Here is a 21,198-nt window from a genome sequence, read left to right as displayed (position 1 = left end):
TCACGTTAACGTCTGTGTTAAGCACACCTTAACCTCTGTGTTTCTGGGTGGAGAAGCTGTGACGGGTGGGGCCACAGGCGTGCCTTTCGGTACGTGAGGGTTAAATGGGTTCTCGCAGAAAGTAAAGCCATCTGGTCTGCCTGTGCCAGTGCCAGAACTGAAGTGCCATGGGCCAAATCACGCTGCTGTTGTCTCCCTTTCAGTAACCTGTCTCTGGCTGGATTGTGGATTAACTGAAAGGCTTTGATATTACATTGTTCTGTCTTATTGTGTCAGGGTCTCTTTTAGCGAATGGTGTTCACCTTCTTAATGGGGGCTAAAATCGAGTCTTTTATTAAGCCTAATTACAGTGTTCTAAGTGACTGGCCCAAGAAACGGCAGCTGGTGGTCTGAAGCTCTGCCCTGTGCCCCTTAGTTAAACAGAATATTGTGTCCTCCTTTTCCTCTTCAACCCTACTGAGTTGAGGCAATCTCTTTTTTTTTTTTTTTTTTTTTTTTGAGACAGAGTCTCATTCTGTCACCTAGGCTGGAGTACAGTGGCGCGGTGTCGGCTCACTGCAACCTCCGCCTCCCGGCTTTGAGCGATTCCCATGCCTCGGCCTCCTGAGTAGCTTGGATTACAGGCATTCACCACCATGCCCGGCTAATTGTTGTATTTTTAGTAGGGATGGGGTTTTACCGTGTTGGCCAGGCTGGTCTCGAACTCCTGACCTTAAGTGGTCTGCCTGCCTCGGCCTCCGAAAGTGCTGGGATTACAGGCATAAGCCACCGTGCCTGGCCAAGTTGAGGCAGTCTTTAAGTCCTAAGTGTATGTCCCTGGACTGCTGGTACCTTATTTCCCCAGGGACAGAGCACCTCGGTCACAGTGTGGTCAGGGTTGGGCAAGGCCAGCCTGCCACACTGTGCCCTCAGCTCATGGGCCTGGGGTGTTGCTGCGTCCAGGCCTCTTCCACCTGAGCTGTTAGATACTGTCCAGGGAAGTGCCAGAGTTGTGAGTGCTCTGGAAGAAATGCCAAGTGAGGAGTGGCCCAAGGCTTTGGGCAGGGAGAGGGAGTGTGAAGAGGCGCCATGCAGGTGCCCCAGCCATGGAGTTCTCCCTGTGTCCTTAAGGATGGCTCAGAGGTGGGCTTTTGTAAAGAATGCCTTCTGACAGCGGAACAGAGGACCTGAATTCAATTACAGAAATCAACACTTCTAAAAATGCTTCTTGGCTGGGAGTGGTGGCTGGCATCTGTAATCCTGCACTTAGGGAGGCTGAGCCAAGAGATCACTTGAGGCCATGAGTTTGAGACCAACCTGGGTGAAAAAGCAAAACCCCATCTCTACAAAAAGCCGGTGTGGGTAGCGTGCACCTGTGGTCCCAACTACTCCGAAGGCTGAGGCGAGAGGACCCCTTGAGCCCAAGAGGTCGAGGCTGCAGTGATCCATGATTGTGCCACTGCACTCCAGCCTGGGTGATGGAGTGAGACCCTGTCTCCAGAAACATAAAAAAAAAAAACAATTAAAATGCTTGTATGTTTGAGGCTGTATCCTGCTCTGGAGATGAGTGAGGTGTTGATTTTGGCCTGTGTAATTAAGTAAACAGACATTCGCACAAATCACAGGGTAAAGGTGGGGGAGACGCCATAAAGTGAACCAGAGCGATGGGACTCGGTGGAGAGGCCACATACAGGCCACGTGGTAGCTAGGGCAGGTGGAAATGGGAGCCTTTCATGCGAGGGCACTATGTTGTGAGCTCTGTGGCCTTTTTTTGTTTGCCAGCCACAGGAGTTGGTGCTGTTATGCCCACTTCACTGATGAGGGAGTTGAGGTTCAGAGAGATCATGGGTCCAGGGTTTTACAGCCTGTGGGAGACTTGGACCTAGGTCTTTACCTCTCAAAAGTCCCCTTTCCCCCAGTGCTGTAAATAGTAAGCAAAGACAGGAAAGCAGGAAGGTATTCTGGCAATGTGGAATAGGCAGATGGGGCTGAAGCGCTGGCTGGAAAGATGACCTGGGGCCAGACGATAAAGGGCCTTGAGTGCCCTGGCTTTGGGCGTTATTGTGAAACCGTGGGCCCAAGGACACTGGGGATGATGGGGAACAGCTGGGTGACTTCCTGACAGTCATCCAGGCCTGAAAAGTGGAGCTCTCTTAGTCTTTCTGACTTTCCCATCTGTTTAAAATACCACCTACTCTTGCAGCCCTACCGATTTTATAAAGAAACACAAAGAAAATAGAGAAAATACAGTTGACCCTTGAACAACATAGGGGTTAAGGCACCAGCCCCCAGCACAGTAAAAAATTCCGTGTATCTCCTTCTGATACAATTCTATTAAAAAAATCTTGTATTACTTTTGACTCTCTAGAAACTAAACTACTGATAGCCTACTGTTGACCAAAGCCTTGCTGAACATAAACAGTCGATTACCACGTATTTTGTGTATGTATTTATGTATTATATTCTTACAATCAAGTAAGCTAGAGAAAAGAAGATGTTATTAAGAAAATAACAAGGAAGGGAAAATGTATTTGCCATTCATTAAGTGAAGTAGGTTATCATCAAGGTCTTCATCCTCTTCATCCTCACACTGAGTAGGTTGAGGAGGAGGAAGAGGAGGGGTTGGTCTTGCAGTCTCAGGGGTGCCAGAGGCAGAAGAAAACCCATGTATAAGTGGATCCATGCAGTTCAAACATTGTTCAAGGGTCAACGGCACAAAGCAATAATCACTGTCTTCTGTGGTTCAGGTTTACCTCCTAAGCATGGCTGTCGTCTTCTGTGTTTGTGTGTGTACACACAATGCACAGGCGTAGCTGTGCGTGTGAGAGCATGGCATCACAGTAAATACGTGTACCTGCTTTTTCCACCAGTGCTTATATCACCATGCCCCTAACTTGGTGATTTTTGATGGCGGCCACAGCTGTGCGCAGTTTCATCCTATGGCTACTTGGTAGTTTATTTCACCTGTCACATCTTAACAGTTTTGGTTTCTTTCCCACACAGATCCTGAAATTCCTGTTCAGGTCACTCAGGATATTGAGCCTCATTTGGGAGCCTTGTTCACCCAAATGTTAGAGGTTGGGACAACAGAGGACTTGAGGCTGGTGATGCAGTGTATTCTCCAGGGACTGGATGTCAGTAACATGTGGAAAGCAGATGTGCAGGTGGGTGCCTTCTCCCTCCTTGTGTGGCAGGCTCAGAAACCACGTCGGCTCAAATGGGAAAACTGATTTGAGATGTGGTGTCACCCTTAAAACTAAACAAGTTCTAACTGGTAGAGACTCTAGGCAAAGGGGGAGGCTGTGAGAGGGAGCCCTGGCCTGTGGGACAGCCCAGGCTGCGGCGTAGGGAGGCCTTTGTTTTCAAACGGGAAGTTTTTCAAATAACAAATGTGTTGTCTTATTACGTTAAATACTAAGTGTTACACATTCACAAAACTGATCCATAAAAAAGTTAAATTCTGCTCATTCTTTGCTGAAGACCTCTCACACCATACTTCTTGAAACATGTGGCCTGATTGGGCCATACTGCCTTCATGCCAGCATTTGAGAAGCACCTAGGTTAGCCTATCCCCTTCAGTTCTGACAGAAGTCGCTAATACAGCCTGCATGGTGTTGCATTTGCTGAGTGCCTTTGCACAGAGCTCACATGCTGGGATTTGTTTCTCTGAATGCCTGTGGGCACTGGACTGGTCAGACATCTCTTACGCAAGGAAGAAGGCCACAGGCCACAGAGCCAATGGTTGGTGGGGCAGAGAGTCCAGCCAAGGTCTCTGGTCTAGGCATATTCTGCCTCATGAATGGCTTATTGACTCCTGGTCATATACAGCACACTGGTATTGGGTACTGATTTGGGCAGGAAAGGAAACAAACCCAAATTTCTGTTTGGACCAGTTGGTCAGGAGACTTCCCGGAGGAAGTGAAACTCCAGCTGTGCACTGAAGAATGCAGGGGACTTGATTGGGGAGCAGAGGTGAGGGGAAGGGAGGCGTACACCGTGCAGGCAGCGTGTTGGGCTGCCAGGAGCAGGGGATGTGCAAGAGTGAGAAGATGGACAGGGAGAAGTGGTGCCGGGGGGCAGGCCCTGGTGGGGAGATAGCCTGTAGGTGGGCAGGAGAGTGGGAGTGGAGATGGGGCTTTGGGGTGTGCCTAGTCAGAGGGAGCAGGGAAGGGAAGAGAGTGAAAGGCAGAAGCCAGGACTTTGGCTAGGGTTGTGGGGCGGGCTGCACAGCATTCGGGGAGAAAGGGACGGTGTGAGGCTGAAATAGGAACTCACTGACGATGTGAAATGCCTGGCACTGGGTCTGTTTGTTCATATAGGCACCCCGTAAAGGTAGGGCTCTGCCCACGTCTCATGGTTTAAAACCTTATTTTTCAAAGGGGAAGTTTTTCAAATTACAAATGTGTGGTCTTATTATGTAAAATACTAACTATTACATATTCACAATACTGATATGTATAAAAGTTAAATTCTGGCCGGGTGCGGTGGCTCATGCCTGTAATCCCAGCACTTTGGGAGGCCAAGGTGGGTGGATTATATGAGGTCAGGAGTTCGAAACCACCTGGCCAACATAGTGAAACCCCGTGCCTGCTAAAAATACAAAAATTAGCTGGGCCTGGTGGTGGGTGGCTGTAATCCCAGCCACTTGGGAGGCTGAGGCAGGAGAATCGCTTGAGCTCAGGAGGTGGAGGTTGCAGTGAGCAGAGATCATGCCATTGCACTCCAAGCCTGGGTGACAGAGCGAGACTCGGTCTCAAAAAAAAAAAAAGTTAAATTCTGTTCACTCTGTGCTTAAGACCTCTCCCACCATATATTTTGAAACACGTGACCCGATTGGGTCATATTGCCCTCATGTCAGCATGTAGCACCCGTGACCACAGCACCTAATCCGATTGTTTTCACATTTTCCTCCAGCCCCTCCTATCTGTAAGCATGCATCGTTGCTCAGTGAAGTAACAGCCAATGTCCTCTGCGTGGACAGAGCCTTGACAACACGGGCTCTCCGTAATTAGGTCACAGTGTGTGACCCTTTTGCAATTCACTGTCCTGGCCCATTTACGTGCTTGATTTAGTGAAATGCTGCTGAAAGACCCTGACTTTGCCCCAGCTCTGCTCATCTTCTTCACTTCCTTCCTGTCTGCATGCTGATGTGAAGGGTGTCCCTCCCAGGACTTAACCCCAAGCAGGCCTTGTCCACCTCCCCTGACACCAGGGCTCTCAATCCACTCTAACGCCACAGCCCCAGATAGCTGGCTTCTTCCCCAGGCGGAGTTCTTAAGGGAGAACACGCTATCTCTGCTGCTAAGTTGTTTCTCTTTTGCCCCAGGCTGTTGTGTCAGCTGTTACACTGCTGAGGCTGCTACTGAACTGCCCACTCAGTGGAGAGAAAGCAAGTCTGTTGTGGCGTGCGTGTCCCCAGATAGTCACAGCTTTAACAGTGAGTACCCTCTGGAGATGTGTCCTCCAGCTCCTCCCCTCCCTCTTCCTGTAAAGACAGAAGTCAGCCTTTTGGGGTCTGCTGCCCTGTAGCTTTATGCAGAATGTGTGTGTGGGCTACTTCCAAAGGGCGGCGGTGAGCAGGATGCCGAGCTTGTGTGTCCTGCCTGAGCACATTGGTATCAACAGTTGGAGCAGTGGAAGGGAGGTGCTATCAAGGGACATTTAGTAGCACTGGGAAGCATCAGACAGGCAGTAAGAAGAGGGATGTAGTGATAAAGGGAGGCTATTGTGGAGGCCTGCTTAATTTTTAAAATTTTATGTTTTATTATTTTTTTAGAAACGGAGTCTCACTGTGTGGTCCAGGCTAAGGTGAAGTGGCTATTTGCAGTTGCAAACGTAGTGTTCTGCAGCCTCAAACTCCTGGCCTCAAGTGATCCTTCTGCCTTAGCCTCCCAAGTCACCAGGATTATAGGTGCATGCCACTGCAGCCAGCTTGTAGATGCCTATTTAATCAGATGATAAAAGAAGGACTTCTGGGGCTTTCTTTGTCCCCACAAAATGTTGTGGTTAGTTTAATGCACTCGTTTATTTGTAGGAGTTGTGTGTGTGTGTGTGTTTAAGGCCTATGATACAGTGAGAATAAAATGCTTTATAGGATGGGATAGTAATGTTGCAGATAGGAGTTTATTTTGTTACAGTCTTACTCAAATGTTAAAATTTGTGTCCAGTTGTTGCTAGGCTGTTTGTTTCACTAGAACAGTCTGGTTCAGATTGGGACTGCCTCCTGCCCTCTAAAAACCCTGACCTGGGCGTTCTTACACTTAGGTGTGAAGGAGCAGTATCTATTTTACCATCATCCTCTGCCCTAATTCTAGCTGTTGCTACCTGAGACAATTGCCCTGGGTTAGCATGTTCCTGGGGCAAAAGGGTCTAAAAAACAGACTTAATATTCTCTCTTGTTTCCAATTTGGCTGCTTTGTCATTTTCCTGAGCATCCGTGTTGGTGGATGGCAGGGGTCATCGTCACCGAGCGTGTGTGGTGAGCATCAGGAGAGGCACGTGGGCTGTATAGGGAGGCGACCCATGCTGACGGGCAGGGACAGTGTTGATGATGCGTGTGGTAGGCCCTCACTGATAAGAACACTGGGCTAGAATCCACTTATGTCCACCCAGAGGGTGTAGCAGGGGTCCGCACAGCCAGAATACCCAGCAGAACAGTGAGCATTGTGAGAGACAGGACCCGAAAGGCCTCACCAGGGCTGCTGTGTATCTGAGAAGGAGGGTCACAGGTGAGCTGTCCCAGGTTACTTAGGTAAGACTTTGAGCTGTCCTTCCTCTTGGGTCTGTTCTCTTTATATTCTAGATCATGAATTGAATATCTTTCACTAGAGCTGATCTGTAAGAAGTTTAGCAAATAGTATTTAACGGCCCACGGACCACATCAATTCATTTTGGAGCACAGACATTTCTACCTCAGTCACTCAGTGCTGCAGTGTTTGTGTTATTTCCTTGGGGAATTACTTTCATTTTTCCTCTATCTTATTTTGCCCTTTAGCTCTTAAACCGAGAAGCTTGTCAGGAGCAGCCTGTGTCCCTCACGGTGGTCGGGCCTGTCTTAGACGTCCTGGCTGCACTGCTGCGGCAGGGGGAGGAGGCCATCGGCAACCCCCACCACGTCAGCCTGGCCTTCAGCATCCTTCTCACTGTCCCTTTGGACCATCTGAAGCCGCTGGAGTATGGAAGCGTCTTCCCGAGGCTGCACAACGTGCTCTTCTCAATCCTGCAGTGTCACCCTAAGGTGAGAAGGAGGGTGAGAGTGGCAGGCAGCTTTTCCTCTGCGAGCAGGGTACTTGAAGTCTGTAGAAAAGTGGCAGCAAAACTTTACTGTTGCAGGATAATAATACAAATAACGATTTTTTAGGCAAACTTTCTGTTCTAGTAAATTTCAGAGCCAGGTGGTTTCTCAAGCATAAAAATGCTCGACCTTCATACTGGGTTTGTGAGCGAGTTTTTCTTCATTGGATCTGGTGCTATGAATAGTGTTTGTATACTACAGGTTGAACACTTCTAATCCAAAATGCTCCAAAGCTCGAAACTTTTAGAGTGCGGACATCATGCTACCAGTGGAAAATCCCACTCCTGACCTCATGTGACTGGTCGCAGTCAAAACACAGTCAAAACTTTGTTTCATGCAAAAAATTATTTAAAATTATTGCATAAAGTTACCTTCAGCTATGTGTATAAACTATATAAAGTGAAACATAAATGAACTTTTAAATTATATTTAGATGGGTCTCATCTCCAAGATATCTCATTGTATATATGCAAATATTCCGAAATCTGAAATCTGAAACACTTCTGGTCCCAAAGCTTTAGGATAAGGCATACACAATCTATACTATTTAAGGAAGCTCATTAAAAATTACTCTGTTTTTGCTCACCACATCTTTAAATAAGCCACTCACTTGCATAGATCTCTTGCTGGGCTTATAATTCAAATGGATATAGGGAATGAAGCATCCTGAGTTCCAGTTTTATAGTATGCTCCTTTTTAAGTTAAACTGAAACTAGGGATAAATGTCCCACAGAAAAAAGTTACAGTTCAGTTAACATTTATTGAACATTTGATGTGTTCCACCCCTATAGCAAGCCTGTGAAGGAGGCAGTAATCCCATTTTATTGATGAATAAACTGAGGCTCAGTGCCGCCAAATAATTTGACCAGTGTCACTTAGCTGAGTCTAAACCTTAGACTCAAGACTTGTTATCTTTGACCAGTGTTCTTTTCATGGTGCCACCACTGTATGTGTGGCTGACTATGTATGTAGGAACTCATAGATACGACGGTTAATGCATCGCTTAATGACAGAGACTTGTTCTGAGAAATGTGTCGTTAGGCATTTTTGTTGTGCAAACACCATAGATCGTATAATACTTTCACAAACCCAGATGGTACAGAGTACTGCACACCTAGGCTATGGGGTATAGCCTGTTGCTTCTGGGCTAGAAACCTACAAACCTGTACAACACGTGACTAATGAATCCTGTAGACAGTTGTAACACAATGGTAAGTATTTGTGCATTTAAACAGAGAAAAGTTCCATTAAAAATACAATCTTATAATCTTATAGGACCACTGTTGTTTACACAGTATGCCTTTGACCAGAGTATTGTTTTGTAGTGCATGGCTGTGTGTCATATATTCATGCACATTCAGATACTTTTAAGTGTTTTGATGTCCTAAGGATAGAGACCTGCCAGCAATGCAGTTTTTAAGAAAAATATTCTCTGGTAAGCTAAACACTCATGACATTGGTTCTAACTCTAAAGCCTTCCCCTGTTAACAATTGCCTTTGACCCTATTTATCTTGTCAGCATCTTTGTTTTAAAATCTCTCTGCTGATGTTAGATTTGTATGTAACTGTACAATATAAATGCAATGCACATAAATTACAAACAAATTACAGTTGCAGGATTTCATGAAGTTGATGAAAGTAATACTAGAAAGCAGCTTGATTCTTCTGCAAAACCATTAGCAAATGACCATTTCGTGGAATTAGATCATTTAACGAATGGAGAAAATTGACAAGGATAATGACATGGTATTACAGTAAAGAATGATGTGAATTAATCATAGCTCACTCTCATCTGTTGGGGTTGTGTGGGGAATCTGATGGATGATCACAGCATCAACAGTGTGCATGGTAGGCCCACACTGATGTAAACACATAGCCAGAATCCTCTTAGGTGCATCTAAAGGGTATGGTAAGAAGTCAGCACAGCCAGCATACCCAGCAGAATGATCAGCAGCTAGTGCTGTTCCAAGCACTTTACATGGCTTAGCTTGTTCAATCCTCATGACAACCTATCATCCTCATTTTGCAGATGAGGAAACTGAGGTGCACACATACAAAGAAAAGCTAGATGATTTGTTCAAGATCATAAGGAGCCAGAGTGTGAACCCAGATAGTTCCAGAAGGATTTGTGTGCTTTTCATCAGTATGACAGCAAAGGATTAAGAGAGGGTCCTTGGGGAACTGGATGAAACGCTGGAATACTTTTGCAAAAACGACTTCTTTCTGAATATGCTGCAAAAAGTCAGTAATTTGACATGAAGAATGTAGTATTATGCTATCAAAAATTTTGTTGGACAGATTATGCCAAAGAGAATAATCCCGACACTTGACTTACTCTCTGTTCACTCTCACACGTGATGCAGCACTGTCCAGCAGTGGTCAGCAGTGGTGGGTGTGTGCTGTGTCTCCATCGTCCAGCATGGTCACCACTGGCCACAGCTGTCTTGACCACTTGAAATGTGGCCAGTATGACTAGGAACTGAATATTTAATTTTATTTAATTCTAATTAATTTAAATGTAAGCAGTCACATGTGGCTGGTGGTGCTCTGCTGGACAGTGTGTGGTTGTGATTCAGACCTAAAGACGATTGACTATAAAAGAGGCATGTTTTGTCATCAAAATCTCATTTTCTTTTTTTTTTGAGATGGAGTCTCGCTCTGTCACTCAGGCTGGAGTGCCGTGGTGCAGTCTTGGCTCACTGTAACCTCTGTCTCCTGGGTTCAAGCAATTTTTGTGCCTTGGCCTCCCGAGTAGCTGGAATTACAGGCATCCGGCACCATGCTTGGCTAATTTTTGTATTTTTAGTAGAAACAGGGTTTCACCCTGTTGGCCAGGCTGGTCTCCAACTCCTGACCTCAGATGATCCGCCTGCCTCGGCCTCCCAAAGTGCTGGGATTATAGGTGGGAGCTGCTGCGCCCGGCTGAAATCTCATTTTTCGAGATGAAGTTTTCAAGCAGACCTTTTCACCACTATTAATTGAGAGGTTTTGGTCCCCATTTTAAGTGCATTTGCTTCAACATAATCTTTTTGTTTTTTGTACCAATGATACTTGAATATATTAATTAGTACTGTTCCTATTATTGTTTGTTTCTACCCATTTCCAGAATGGATTAGCACCAGCTTAGAGCAAAAGGTACAGACTCAGCAAATTCCAAACCAGGATTGCCCCATAGACCTCCTGAAGTTACGCAGTGTGGGTTCTCTACCCTAGATAGTTAAAACAAGGGTCAAAGAGTCTAATACAAGATGGGTGAGCAGTGACAGCAGCATGTCCAGGCGAAAGGATGTGGCTATCCCTGGGCACACATAACTGGTTTGAGTGTCCCGATAGACAAGGCTAAGAAAGAAATAAGTATGAGCTCCTTTAAAGTAGAAAAACTTAAATAATCACATATGTACTTTTACATTCTGTTATCTGTCATTACAGGTAATGCTGAAAGCCATCCCTTCTTTCTTGAACTCTTTCAATAGATTGGTGTTTTCAGTTATGCGGGAAGGGCGGCAGAAGGACAAAGGTAATTTGGAGTAACATCAGATACAGTTTCAAATATATTCATCATGAGGTGTGGCTGCTGGCCACATGTGTTACTGAAAATAAAACTACTCACTTGTGTTTAAATAAGAGAAATGATATCAAATGAATACTCAAAATATATATTTTTTAAAATTTCAAATGGTCACATTTTATCTTATCCAAAACAGTGGATGAATCAGGCATCTCCTTATTGAAATAGTTCCTTTTCTGGGAAAAAAATATCAGATTTAGGAAATGTTTACTGAGCATGTATATCATGTAAAGGGGATATAAAAATGACTTACAACCCCATTCCTGCCCTTAAGGAGCTTATGGTTCAATAGGGAGATGAAAAGGAACAGGCAGGTATAGAGCAATCTCATTTTATAAAAGGGATAAGGTCCTGCCGCTCACTGTTCCAGCCTCACCTTGGCAAGGGTGTGTTTGTTTACTAGGGAAACACTAACTGCCATATGGCAATAGCATATATTATGTGTACAATTCATTTTTCAGCTTTGAAGTTGATTCTTGTTGAATTTCTAATTTGAGGGAGACTTTTATTATTTTAAAAATTGCTGGCCGGGCGCAGTGGCTCATGGCTGTAATCCCAGCAATTTGAGAGGCTGAGGTGGGTGGATTACCTGAGGTCAGGAGTTCAAGCCCAGCCTGGCCAACATGGTGAAACCCTGTCTCTACTAAAAATACAAAAATTAGCTGGGCGTGATGGTGGACTCCTGTAATCCGAGCTACTTGGGAGGCTGAGGCAGGAGAACTGCTTGAGCCCGGGAGGCGGAGGTTGCAGTGAGCTGAGATCGCGCCATTGCACTCCAGCCTGGGCGATAGAGCAAGACTCTGTCTCCAAAAAAAAATTAAAAACAAAAATTGCATGAATTTCGATTTTATTTTGCAGTATTTTGAAATTGCATAGCATGTACCAGCCCTGTACTGTCTGATGTGCTAAGCGGTAGGTCAGGGTGTCAGCTCAGAGGCTCTGGGACCATAACTCAACTCGGGGTGTCAGAGAAGAGCCTGTGACCGTAGTTGTGGGCCGACTGGAAATACAGGAGTGGTGCTCAGCTTCTCTCCCACCATTGTGGTTCAGTTTTGTAGACCTAAGCAATAGGCTTTTAACCAGACATCTTTTGAGAAAAGGAAAAGGGCATTGTTAAGACTAGGCTTCAATTCCTCTGCCCGGTTTTGGGATCAGTCAGTGGCACAGTTAGATATTTCGCTTCTTCCTGTATCTGGTGCAGAGCACGTCAGCTTCATATTGTGAATCGATTTAGGAGCAGCCTTAGTAAACAAGTTTCCCCTCCCATGCCAGCCTCAGTGAGTTGGTGGTGGCTGCCTACAGTTCTGTGTCAAGGCCTCTCCCATCATGTCTGAGCTCAGCAAGGAGGAATCTCTGTTCTTGTAGTCATGTCTGCCTGGACGGAAGGCCGGGGCCTTGCTCAGCAGTGGTGGAGCACAGCCTGGTCACACTGCCACAGGCATGTCCTTTGTCATGTATTTGAGGAAGCACAGGAGCACATCACACTTCTGGGACTCTGTGCTGTGTTCATGTGAAGGTAGCTTCGTCATCTTATCTGCTAAGACCTGGTTCTCAGACATATTCATGGCTTAACTGAGTAGAGTTTTAACTATTTTATTATCTCTTTTATTGGTATTTAATATGCTCTTTCTAATGAGCATGCATTAAATTGGTGGCCGAAATAACAAGTGCTATGTATTCATGTTGTAAATAGCATGTATATGGTGAACAGTCTGAAAAGAGAAGAAACAGTCAATGTTAGATATTAAAGCATATCACTAAAGTATATTGTCTGTTGAAATGCTACATGAATGTTAACAGTTGACATAATTTCATACAATTACATTGATCTAGAAAAATTACATCTATAAAAGATGTATGTATGCTTATTCACGGTCTTCAAAAAAGATATGCCTTCTAAAAATCAAATTTATTGAGTTATATACAATGTATGCATAACAAATTGCTTCTGTTTAAAGTATGCAATTTAATGGGTTTTATGTATATATGAAGCCGTCCCCACAATCAAAATATAGAATATTTTCCATCATCTTTAAAAGATTCCTCTTGTTTCTTTGCAGTTTTTTCTCCACTCTGGTCCCAGCCCCAGTCACCCATCTGCTTTTTGTCCTTATGGATTTGTTTGTGTTTTCTGGAGTTTTATAAAAATGTGCCTACCATTGTGCCGAATGACAGCAGGGAAGGTGCTCTGGTGTGTGCTGGAACTTCCCCATGAGCTGTAACTCAAGCTGTGGGGACACTCATGCAATTAGGATTCTTGGGAGGAGTTTGTTAAGAGGCCCTGGACGGTCCTGACACCATATGGTAGGAAAAGAACTAGGAATCAGAAGTAAATCTAAGAAGACAGTAGAATGTCTGCTAATGATAATTGAGTCCTATGTCCGTCCACCTATAAAAGGCACATACACAAACAATTTCTGAAATGTAAGGAGGCAAAGACATAATTTAGGGTATCTCATTTTTTAAATCATATGATGTCGGTAGATGATTTTCTCCACTTAAGATAATTTTCAATTTGTTTTCCATTTGCCTTTATTATAGAACTCCATCTTGGTGTTTTTTTTTTTTTTTTTTTAGTAATCCTAGATTTCATCCTAAAAATCTTGATTACTTTTCTGGTTAGACTCTTAAAAACACCCGAGCACTCTTGAGTTTTTAAAGTGTCCTTCCCTTTGTTGTGTAGATAACTGTTTGGACATATCTGTTCTCCCTTATTCTATCTGCAAAATAAGCCAATTAAAGAGTCTGGGAAAACATGTAACACTTGAGATAATTTTCACCCATATTAAAAGTCTAACATAGAAGAGTTAAAATGTGCTGTTTTTGAACTAATTGGTTGGGAAACACTTTGCTGTCTGTAGGAAGCATAGATGACCTGCCTACGGTCCTAAAGTGTGCACGCCTGGTTGAAAGGATGTACAGCCACATCGCCGCACGAGCTGAGGAGTTCGCTGTGTTTTCCCCATTCATGGTGGCCCAGTACGTGTTGGAGGTACAGAAGGTAAAATTGGGTTCAATGTCTTTCACCAAGTACTGTGTTTATGGTCCTTAAGCAGGGTTTCTCAACCAAAATGGCAAGCGGTGTTGTGGATCTGACAGTTCTCTGTTGCTGTGTGCAAGTTTTAGACAGGGTTTTGCTCTCTCACTCAGGCTGGAGTGCATTAGTGTGATGATAGCACACTACAGCCTCGAACTCCTGGGCTCAAATGTTCCTCCCGCCTCAGCCTCCCAAGTAGCTAGGACTACAGGCATGTACTACTCCACTCAGCTAATTTTTAAATTTTTGTAGAGATGGGGTCTCCCTATGTTGTGCAGGCTGGTCTCAAACTCCTGGCCTCAGGCCTTCCTTTCTCCTCAGCCTCCCCATTCTCTGGAGTCCTGTCTATTTCAAGGTGTTTAGCAGCATTCCTACAGGGTTATTGTAAGGACCAAATGAAATGACATACAGAGGGCTCAGTGGTGCCTTGTACACAGAAAATGCTCGATTATCTGTCTCGCTCCAGCACAAACTTTGGGGTCTATTTGGTTAGTTTCTTGAGTAATATAAAAGGAGAGGAAATGTTACTCAGGTCCAAGAACAGGAACTCTCATAGGACCAGGCTTTATGGAGACTAGAAAGAGGAGTTCTAGACCTCAGGGTTCTGGGATCCCCTCAGCTGCAAGAGTTCATGTATCTTTACTCTGGCGGTGTGTCACTCATGTGACTCAGCTGCTCTCAGACACTCAAAGTAGATGACAAGGTGGAGATACAGGTAGTTGTTCAGATAGACAGATTAAGAAAAAACATGTTTGTCCAAATTAATCTGACTTTTTGATTCAGTGTTCTGGATAATTCATTATTCAACAGTTATCTTTTTTTTTTTTGAGATGGAGTTTTGCTCTGTCTCCCAGGCCGGAGTGAAGTGGTGTGATCTCAGCTCACTGCAACCTCTGCCCCGTGGGTTCAAGTGATTCTTCTGCCTCAGCCCCCTGAGTAGCTAGGATTATAGGTGCCCACCACCACGCCCAGCTAATTTTTGTATTTTTAGTAGAGACAGGGTCTTGCCATGTTGGCCAGGCTGGTCTCAAACTCCTGACCTCAGGTAATCCACCCGCCTTGGCCTCCCAAAGTGCCAGGATTACAGGTGTGAGCCACCGCGCCCAGCCATTCAACAGTTATCTTACTTTGGAATGTCATTATGCTATTTTCAAAATTCCATAGGATCCTGTGTGACCCATAGTAAGTTCACTACAGAACTTTGTAAATCTACGCTGTATAAATCTTGGTTTAAATTGACTGTCATAGGCTTGAGCAAAGTGCGGTGTATTCTTTTGACTGTCTTCTTCTGTATGTATAGATATACATTTATATTGTGTTCAATCTCTCTGTAAAATACCCATTTCCCCTTTGTAAATCTTATAAGAACAATAGTAAAATCACAAGTAAGCTTGTTAGGGTAGAGGTGTCAGCATTTGTCCAGGGAGGCTGGGTTGAATGGGCTTCCTTAGAAAACCTGGAGCTGCATCACTTTTCATCCCTGCTCCTGTTTTAGATACATCTAGAACTACTAAATAATTTCTACCCCGCTGGCCTTGCTCACCTCGGCAGGTGGCGATGCCTGTCCTGTGGGTGGGGACATGGGGGCAGCCTGGCCATGTGAGTGCACACACCTTACCGGGTGTGGAGCCCACACCTGGTAAGTGTTGTGGATCTTGAGAACACCCCTTCACGTTGTCCTTTGACCAAGATGTGGGCTTGTAGTTTGGTTTCATTGCAGTTATTTGGCCTTTTTATGGAATCTTAGTATTTCCCAAGCATACCAGTCGTTAACATGTAAGCTTTTGATGAAAGAAAAGCTGGCATTATTTTCTGTCTTACTGAATAATAAAATGAGACATAGTAATATCACTTCACTAAGAGCCAAGAAGAGAAGCAGTAATTTGAACCCTTCAGTCACTAATTATTATTCTGAAATTTACTTTATGAAAAGTCTCTGGCTTCCTGGCCTCATTATTCATGTCTAATTTATGCTCATTAGTTATATTTTATTTTTAATCTTGAAAGCCAAAGGCTTTGGGAATTAGCTAGGGTCATAGCCTCCCAGAATCCACTGGCACCACAGTCCATGTTCTATCTTTCATTTTGTTTTTAAATTCAGTAATGAAGAAAATATTCCATATGCATTAGCGGCTTCTACTGAGAGAGCCATAAATCTTTCTAGACCAGCGTGTTTAAGTTTAATTAAATACCAGATCTAATGCTAAATAGATCTCCTTTGCATTTTCCTTGTACTTCTGCAGAGTTGACTATTGCTGGTGGGACCTGTCAGTAGTCAGGGAAGACGACCTGGTGAGATGTGTCAGTCAGGAGAAGGGGCAGCTCCAGAGGCCCGCTTGTCTTCTTTCCTCCAAGCAGTAATGAGTCCCCATGGAAACATGCAGGGAAATTATGGTTACTTTCATCTCCTTTTTTACCTGTAGAGCAAATTTACAATGTCCCTCTACAGATGCTCCTGGACTTAGGAGGGGGCTGTGTCCCAATAAAGCCATAGTATATTCAAAATATCATTAGTTGAAATGCATTCAGTACTTGATAAACCCATCGTAAAAGTGAAAAAATCGTAAGTTGAACCATCGTTAAGTCCAGATGCTCCTTGACTTAATGATGCAGTTATATCTGGATAAATCTGTTGTTAATTCAAAAAATGTCAAGTCGAAAAGTGTTAAGTTGAACCGTCTTAAGTCAGGAACCATCTGTATGGTGATAGCTTAGAATAAGTAGTTTGTGCTGCTCATCTTATCTAAGGTTTTAAAAGCTACTTAGTGATGTTTTCATTTGTTGGCCAGTGATCTTAGTGTTGTAGAAATTGACTCTTTTCTTGTTTTATAAATAAGTTATCTGAAACCTAAAGATTTAAAGTGGTTGTGTTGTCTAAAACCTACTGGCCTTCTTATTACCCCCAGAGCTCTTTGCTAGAGGCTGTCTAGCTGCATTTTCACTACTGAGAAACTGTGTAAGTAGTTCAGAGCATGGGCTCTGGGCTCAGACTGCCTAGGTTCAAGTCTTAGTGCTGCCAGTTATTAGCTGTGTGACTTTGGGGAGGTCACTGAACCTCATTTTTTGCCTTTGGAAGTGGAATTATTTATTTAGTAAGTGATAATTAAATGAATGAACAAGTATGAATAAGTAGTCCACTTACAAAGCCCTCACCCTGCCAGTATGATCAAGGACTTTGTGTTTTTGTCTGTTTTTTGTTTTGTTTTGTTTTTTTCTTTCCCTCCCAATTACCTTGCTGTAAAATTCACAGACACGCCATTCTACCTTCAGTCCTTGAGTGTTGCTATCATCTATAAAATGGTAAAATTTAAGATGATCACTTGTCAGAAATTTCTGAACTATTACATGAAAAGGATCATAACTTTGAAGAGTAGCATCATCTGAGAGACAGAAACAAATTGCCTCTTTAGGAATGTACTTCCCAGTGGTTGCCTTCGTGAATCAGTTCTTCTGGTTAATAAAATATGTCCTCATTAGAAACTGTGTTTGCAGAGACACATTAACTCTTTCAGGTTATCAGGGTAGCAATAAATGATCAGCCAAATTCCAGGCCTGTCTGCTGATGCTCTACCACTGCTTTGGTTTTTTTCTACTTCTTAAAAGTAATGGCAAAATACATCTAGTATAAGGTGAATTTTACCAGCTTAACTGTTTTATGTGTGCACTTCAGTAGTAGTACATACATTCTTATATTGTGCAGCCATCACCACCATCTGTTCCCAGAACTGTTCATTACTACTGCTTTTTAGTTTCAGTTACTAGGGTTTCAAACTCTGTTCAGCCCACATTTAGTTGAAACCTGAATGGATGTGGTAAGTGTGAAGAGCACCTGCTCCCCCAGCCTTTTAGGTTGGTTTGATATTAGTCTGAGTCTCTTCTCTGGAAGTTTGGGTGGAGCATTAGATACAGCCAGGTTGGAGCTGGCTGCCACCCGCACTCCTGTGCTCCAGATTTTAGTTAACCCTGAACTTCAGGGGAGAAGTGCATCTTTAGGGATGAGGACCAGTTCAACCATTCCAGGGCTGTTAGGAATTAAGTGCATATTGTGCTGTTCTTGACATAAATAAAAAAGGAATCTATTAAGTGGCAATCATGAAATCACTTCTGCTCTTGGGTGATATGATGTGATCTAATTACTAGTGTAGGCTTATCAGTGGTCTGTTTTGGTAGTTTCAGAGCCTGCCTGCTGCCTTGCTCTGGGGTGAGATGGGGGTCATAGTGTTATGGTGAACGTAGTTGTCATTGTCCCACAGGGTTGGCATAGCTTCCAAGGTGATTGACGGTGTAGAAGAATTTGACACAATGGGCAGGCAGCTTATCTTCTTATAAGGTTTTTAAATTTAAAGACTCCAGTTTTTTAAAATGCCCCTGGTAAACATGTAAGCATCATTTACTGAACAGCAAAGCCAGCCTTGTGCTTTCATGGAGTTTTATTCCAGGTTTGTGTTTGCTTGAGTTAGCTTCTATTTCCCCAAAATACAAACTTTAAAAATATGAGTATTTAAATGTTTGACATAGTAATAAAATTATATTTTAAAAGTGAATGTCGATTTTTTTCTCAATTTGGAGATCAGTTTGAAATTACTTGTTAGTGCTTCCCAAGGCATTGTCGGCAGGTGGTGCAGCTTGATCTCTGCCCCCAATTGTTCTCACAGAGGTTTGCCTTTTTCCTCAGGTGACCTTATATCCAGCTGTGAAAAGTCTGCTGCAGGAGGGCATTTACCTCATCCTGGACCTCTGCATCGAGCCTGACGTCCAGTTCCTGCGGGCCTCGCTGCAGCCGGGAATGAGAGACATCTTTAAGGAGCTCTATAATGACTATCTCAAGTACCACAAGGCCAAACATGAAGGAGAGAAAAGATATACGGCCTAAGGCCATGGGACAGAAGTGCCGCCAGGGACACTGTCCAGAGGCTTTGGCTGCATGGTCTGAAAGAGCTGGAGAATGAAAGACTTAAGATGTTCTAATTCATAGTATTGGTATACATAGAAAATCCTTTGGGGTTTATGTAGTATATTTTGATGTATTTTACATCGTGTTTTTCTTACTATTTTTTAATACATAGTTTTATGCAGTAAGTATTGCAATAGAATCCTGAAAATTGACCCTGGGATGAGATTAATTCAATAGAAAAATTGCTGACTCTTGGGACCTTTCCGTGTTTGGTTCTCGTCTTGGCTCAGTGGTTTGGTGTTCCCTCATCTGCACTAGAAACTACATAAAACTTGGCTTTTTACTTTGGGTACACGGGCATATAATTCAGCCCTGTTTAAATATATTTGCCTTTCAAATTCTTCAAGTAACATGGGAAGTATTCTTGAAATGTCACTTTTTCTGCCTTCCCTCTAAGTATGCTTTCTGAAGAAGTCAGGGAAAGTTAGAGTCTGTGGCCTGAGGTGTCTGCTCTGGGTGGCGATAGTGGGCACCTCAGGCAGGTGGGTGACGTTTAGCACAGGTGCCAGGGCTCCTGCCTGCTCCTCCTGTGTTAGCTCTGTGAAGTTCATTTAGGAATTTTTTTTCCTATTCAGTTTAAGAAATAATCCTAATTGTTTTTTCTTATTACCTAAGCAATATATTTTTATTATAGCAACCTCAGAAAAGAAAAATAAAAGGATAATTTAAAAAACTCATTCATAGTCTCAGTTACCCAGATAACCTCTGTTGTCACCTTGGAGTATCTTGTTGTAGTCCCTTTACTATGTGTATGTATATAGATGTGCATATAAATATATATAGTAGCTAAATTGGATCATAAATGCATTTTTTTAAAGTTACCTTTTTTCCTGTGTAATATTTAAGTAACTCTGGGTCAGTGAAAACATTCAACATATATTTTTTTTGGCTGCATAGTAGTCCATTGAGTAGATATTGTTGTTTTATTTAATAAGTACCCCATGGTTAGACATAGTTATCTTTCCAAATTCCCTTTTATAGATGGTGCTTGCAGCTGAATTATTTTCAGAAGATGAATTCTCATGAGTTGTATTATTTGTCAGAAAACCACATCATTTTTAAAGGATTTATATAAATATTGCCAAATTGCCCCCTAGAATATGTACTAATTTATTTTCCTGCTAGTGAGTCAACTTTAATATTATTGATTTTTGTTTCTTTGTGCTTCCTTGATAGGAGAGAGATGTTATTCTGTTTTGAATTTGTTTAATTACTAAGAGATTATACATTTTTCACATTTACCATTTTTATTTCTTATGTAAATTATGTTTATATAATTATCTTTCTTCTGTAATAGCACATTTCTCAATTGGGATATTTACTATTACTCACTATCTTTGTGGGAATCATGTTGGAATTCCCTTTTTAATTAGTTCAAAATGCAGACTTTTAAAGTTATTTGAAGGATCATCCTTAAGCAAAGGCTTTTTTTTCTAACACTATATTTTCAAGCAGATGTGATTGGAGCAGACAATATGAAATGAATGTCTTTGATACCTAAGAGAAATGGCCCTTGTTTTATGCCCCACATTTGATTTTATTTCCTGTGCTATCTTGTGGGGGCTGGGGGACAGTCCTGCCTTATGCACTGCACATGTCATCTGTTCCCTTCCCTTCCTCATCTAGACTGTGTGTGCAGAGGGCCTTTCGAAGCTCTGGCCACCAGAAATGTCTTCGGCTGGTCTGGCATCCTTTCGCTTAATGCTTTGTGTTGACAGAATTTTGTTTCTGTAGTAAACTCCCTGCAGGAGCCCGAAGAGAGTCTGGTGGCGCCATTTCTTGTTCACAATTGGAGCGGGCGACCTTTCAAGGACACGAGCTGTAAACAAGCGGGAGCTAAAACACGGTCTTAGGTTTGCCTCTGGTTCAAGTGCCCAGACTGGAAGCTCACTGTCTCCGAGGCCTTCATGGAGCCATGGCTAGTTTTTCCTGTGCTGAAAGTTCTGAAGGCCAGAGGTGAGGGGACCATCCTTTCCCCCTGCCTTGGGAATGCTGGGTGAGCTGACGAACGTGGAGCAGTTCATCAGGCGTCCTGGTGGTGGCACTGCAGGGCCTTTCGAAGGGAGTTGGCAGCTGCTGCCAGGTAGTCAGCCTTGAAGGAAGGGAAGGCAGAAAAGAAGGCTGGGACTCCACCTCCTCCCTGCACAGCTCTGAAGGGCTCTCTGCTGTGTTCCCATTTCTGGGGAAGCAGTCACAGGTTCCTCACAGTCATTTCTATTTGAACTCTAAACGCTCCTCAGCAAAGAATTTGTTTTAACTCCATTTTGCTGATTCATAGGGTAGAAGAAACATGTTTCTGGCTGGCAAATATGGAGGCTCTGTTGTTCATTTTTATCCTGTTAGAATAGACCTCACAAGCAAAGAGA

General features: G+C 43.4%; 1 protein-coding gene across 1 annotated transcript in view; it reads left to right on the top strand.

Annotated features, from left to right (window-relative positions):
- URB2 (URB2 ribosome biogenesis homolog) overlaps nt 1–20,586 on the top strand; it is a 34,871-nt gene extending 14,285 nt beyond the window's left edge. The window contains exons 5-10 of the mRNA XM_001146910.7: nt 2,983–3,143; nt 5,306–5,416; nt 6,974–7,216; nt 10,703–10,790; nt 13,703–13,842; nt 18,554–20,586. Coding sequence (XP_001146910.2) covers nt 2,983–3,143; nt 5,306–5,416; nt 6,974–7,216; nt 10,703–10,790; nt 13,703–13,842; nt 18,554–18,751 — 941 coding nt within the window. The 3' untranslated portion in view covers nt 18,752–20,586. The remainder of the gene's footprint in view (nt 1–2,982; nt 3,144–5,305; nt 5,417–6,973; nt 7,217–10,702; nt 10,791–13,702; nt 13,843–18,553) is intronic.
- The last annotated feature ends 612 nt before the right edge of the window (nt 20,587–21,198 follow it).

The sequence above is a fragment of the Pan troglodytes genome, chromosome 1, assembly GCF_028858775.2.
Source record: "Pan troglodytes isolate AG18354 chromosome 1, NHGRI_mPanTro3-v2.0_pri, whole genome shotgun sequence".
Taxonomy (NCBI): Eukaryota; Metazoa; Chordata; class Mammalia; order Primates; family Hominidae; genus Pan; species Pan troglodytes.
The sequence above is the reverse complement of the archived record's forward strand: the minus strand, read 5'-3'. Positions and strand labels throughout refer to the sequence as shown.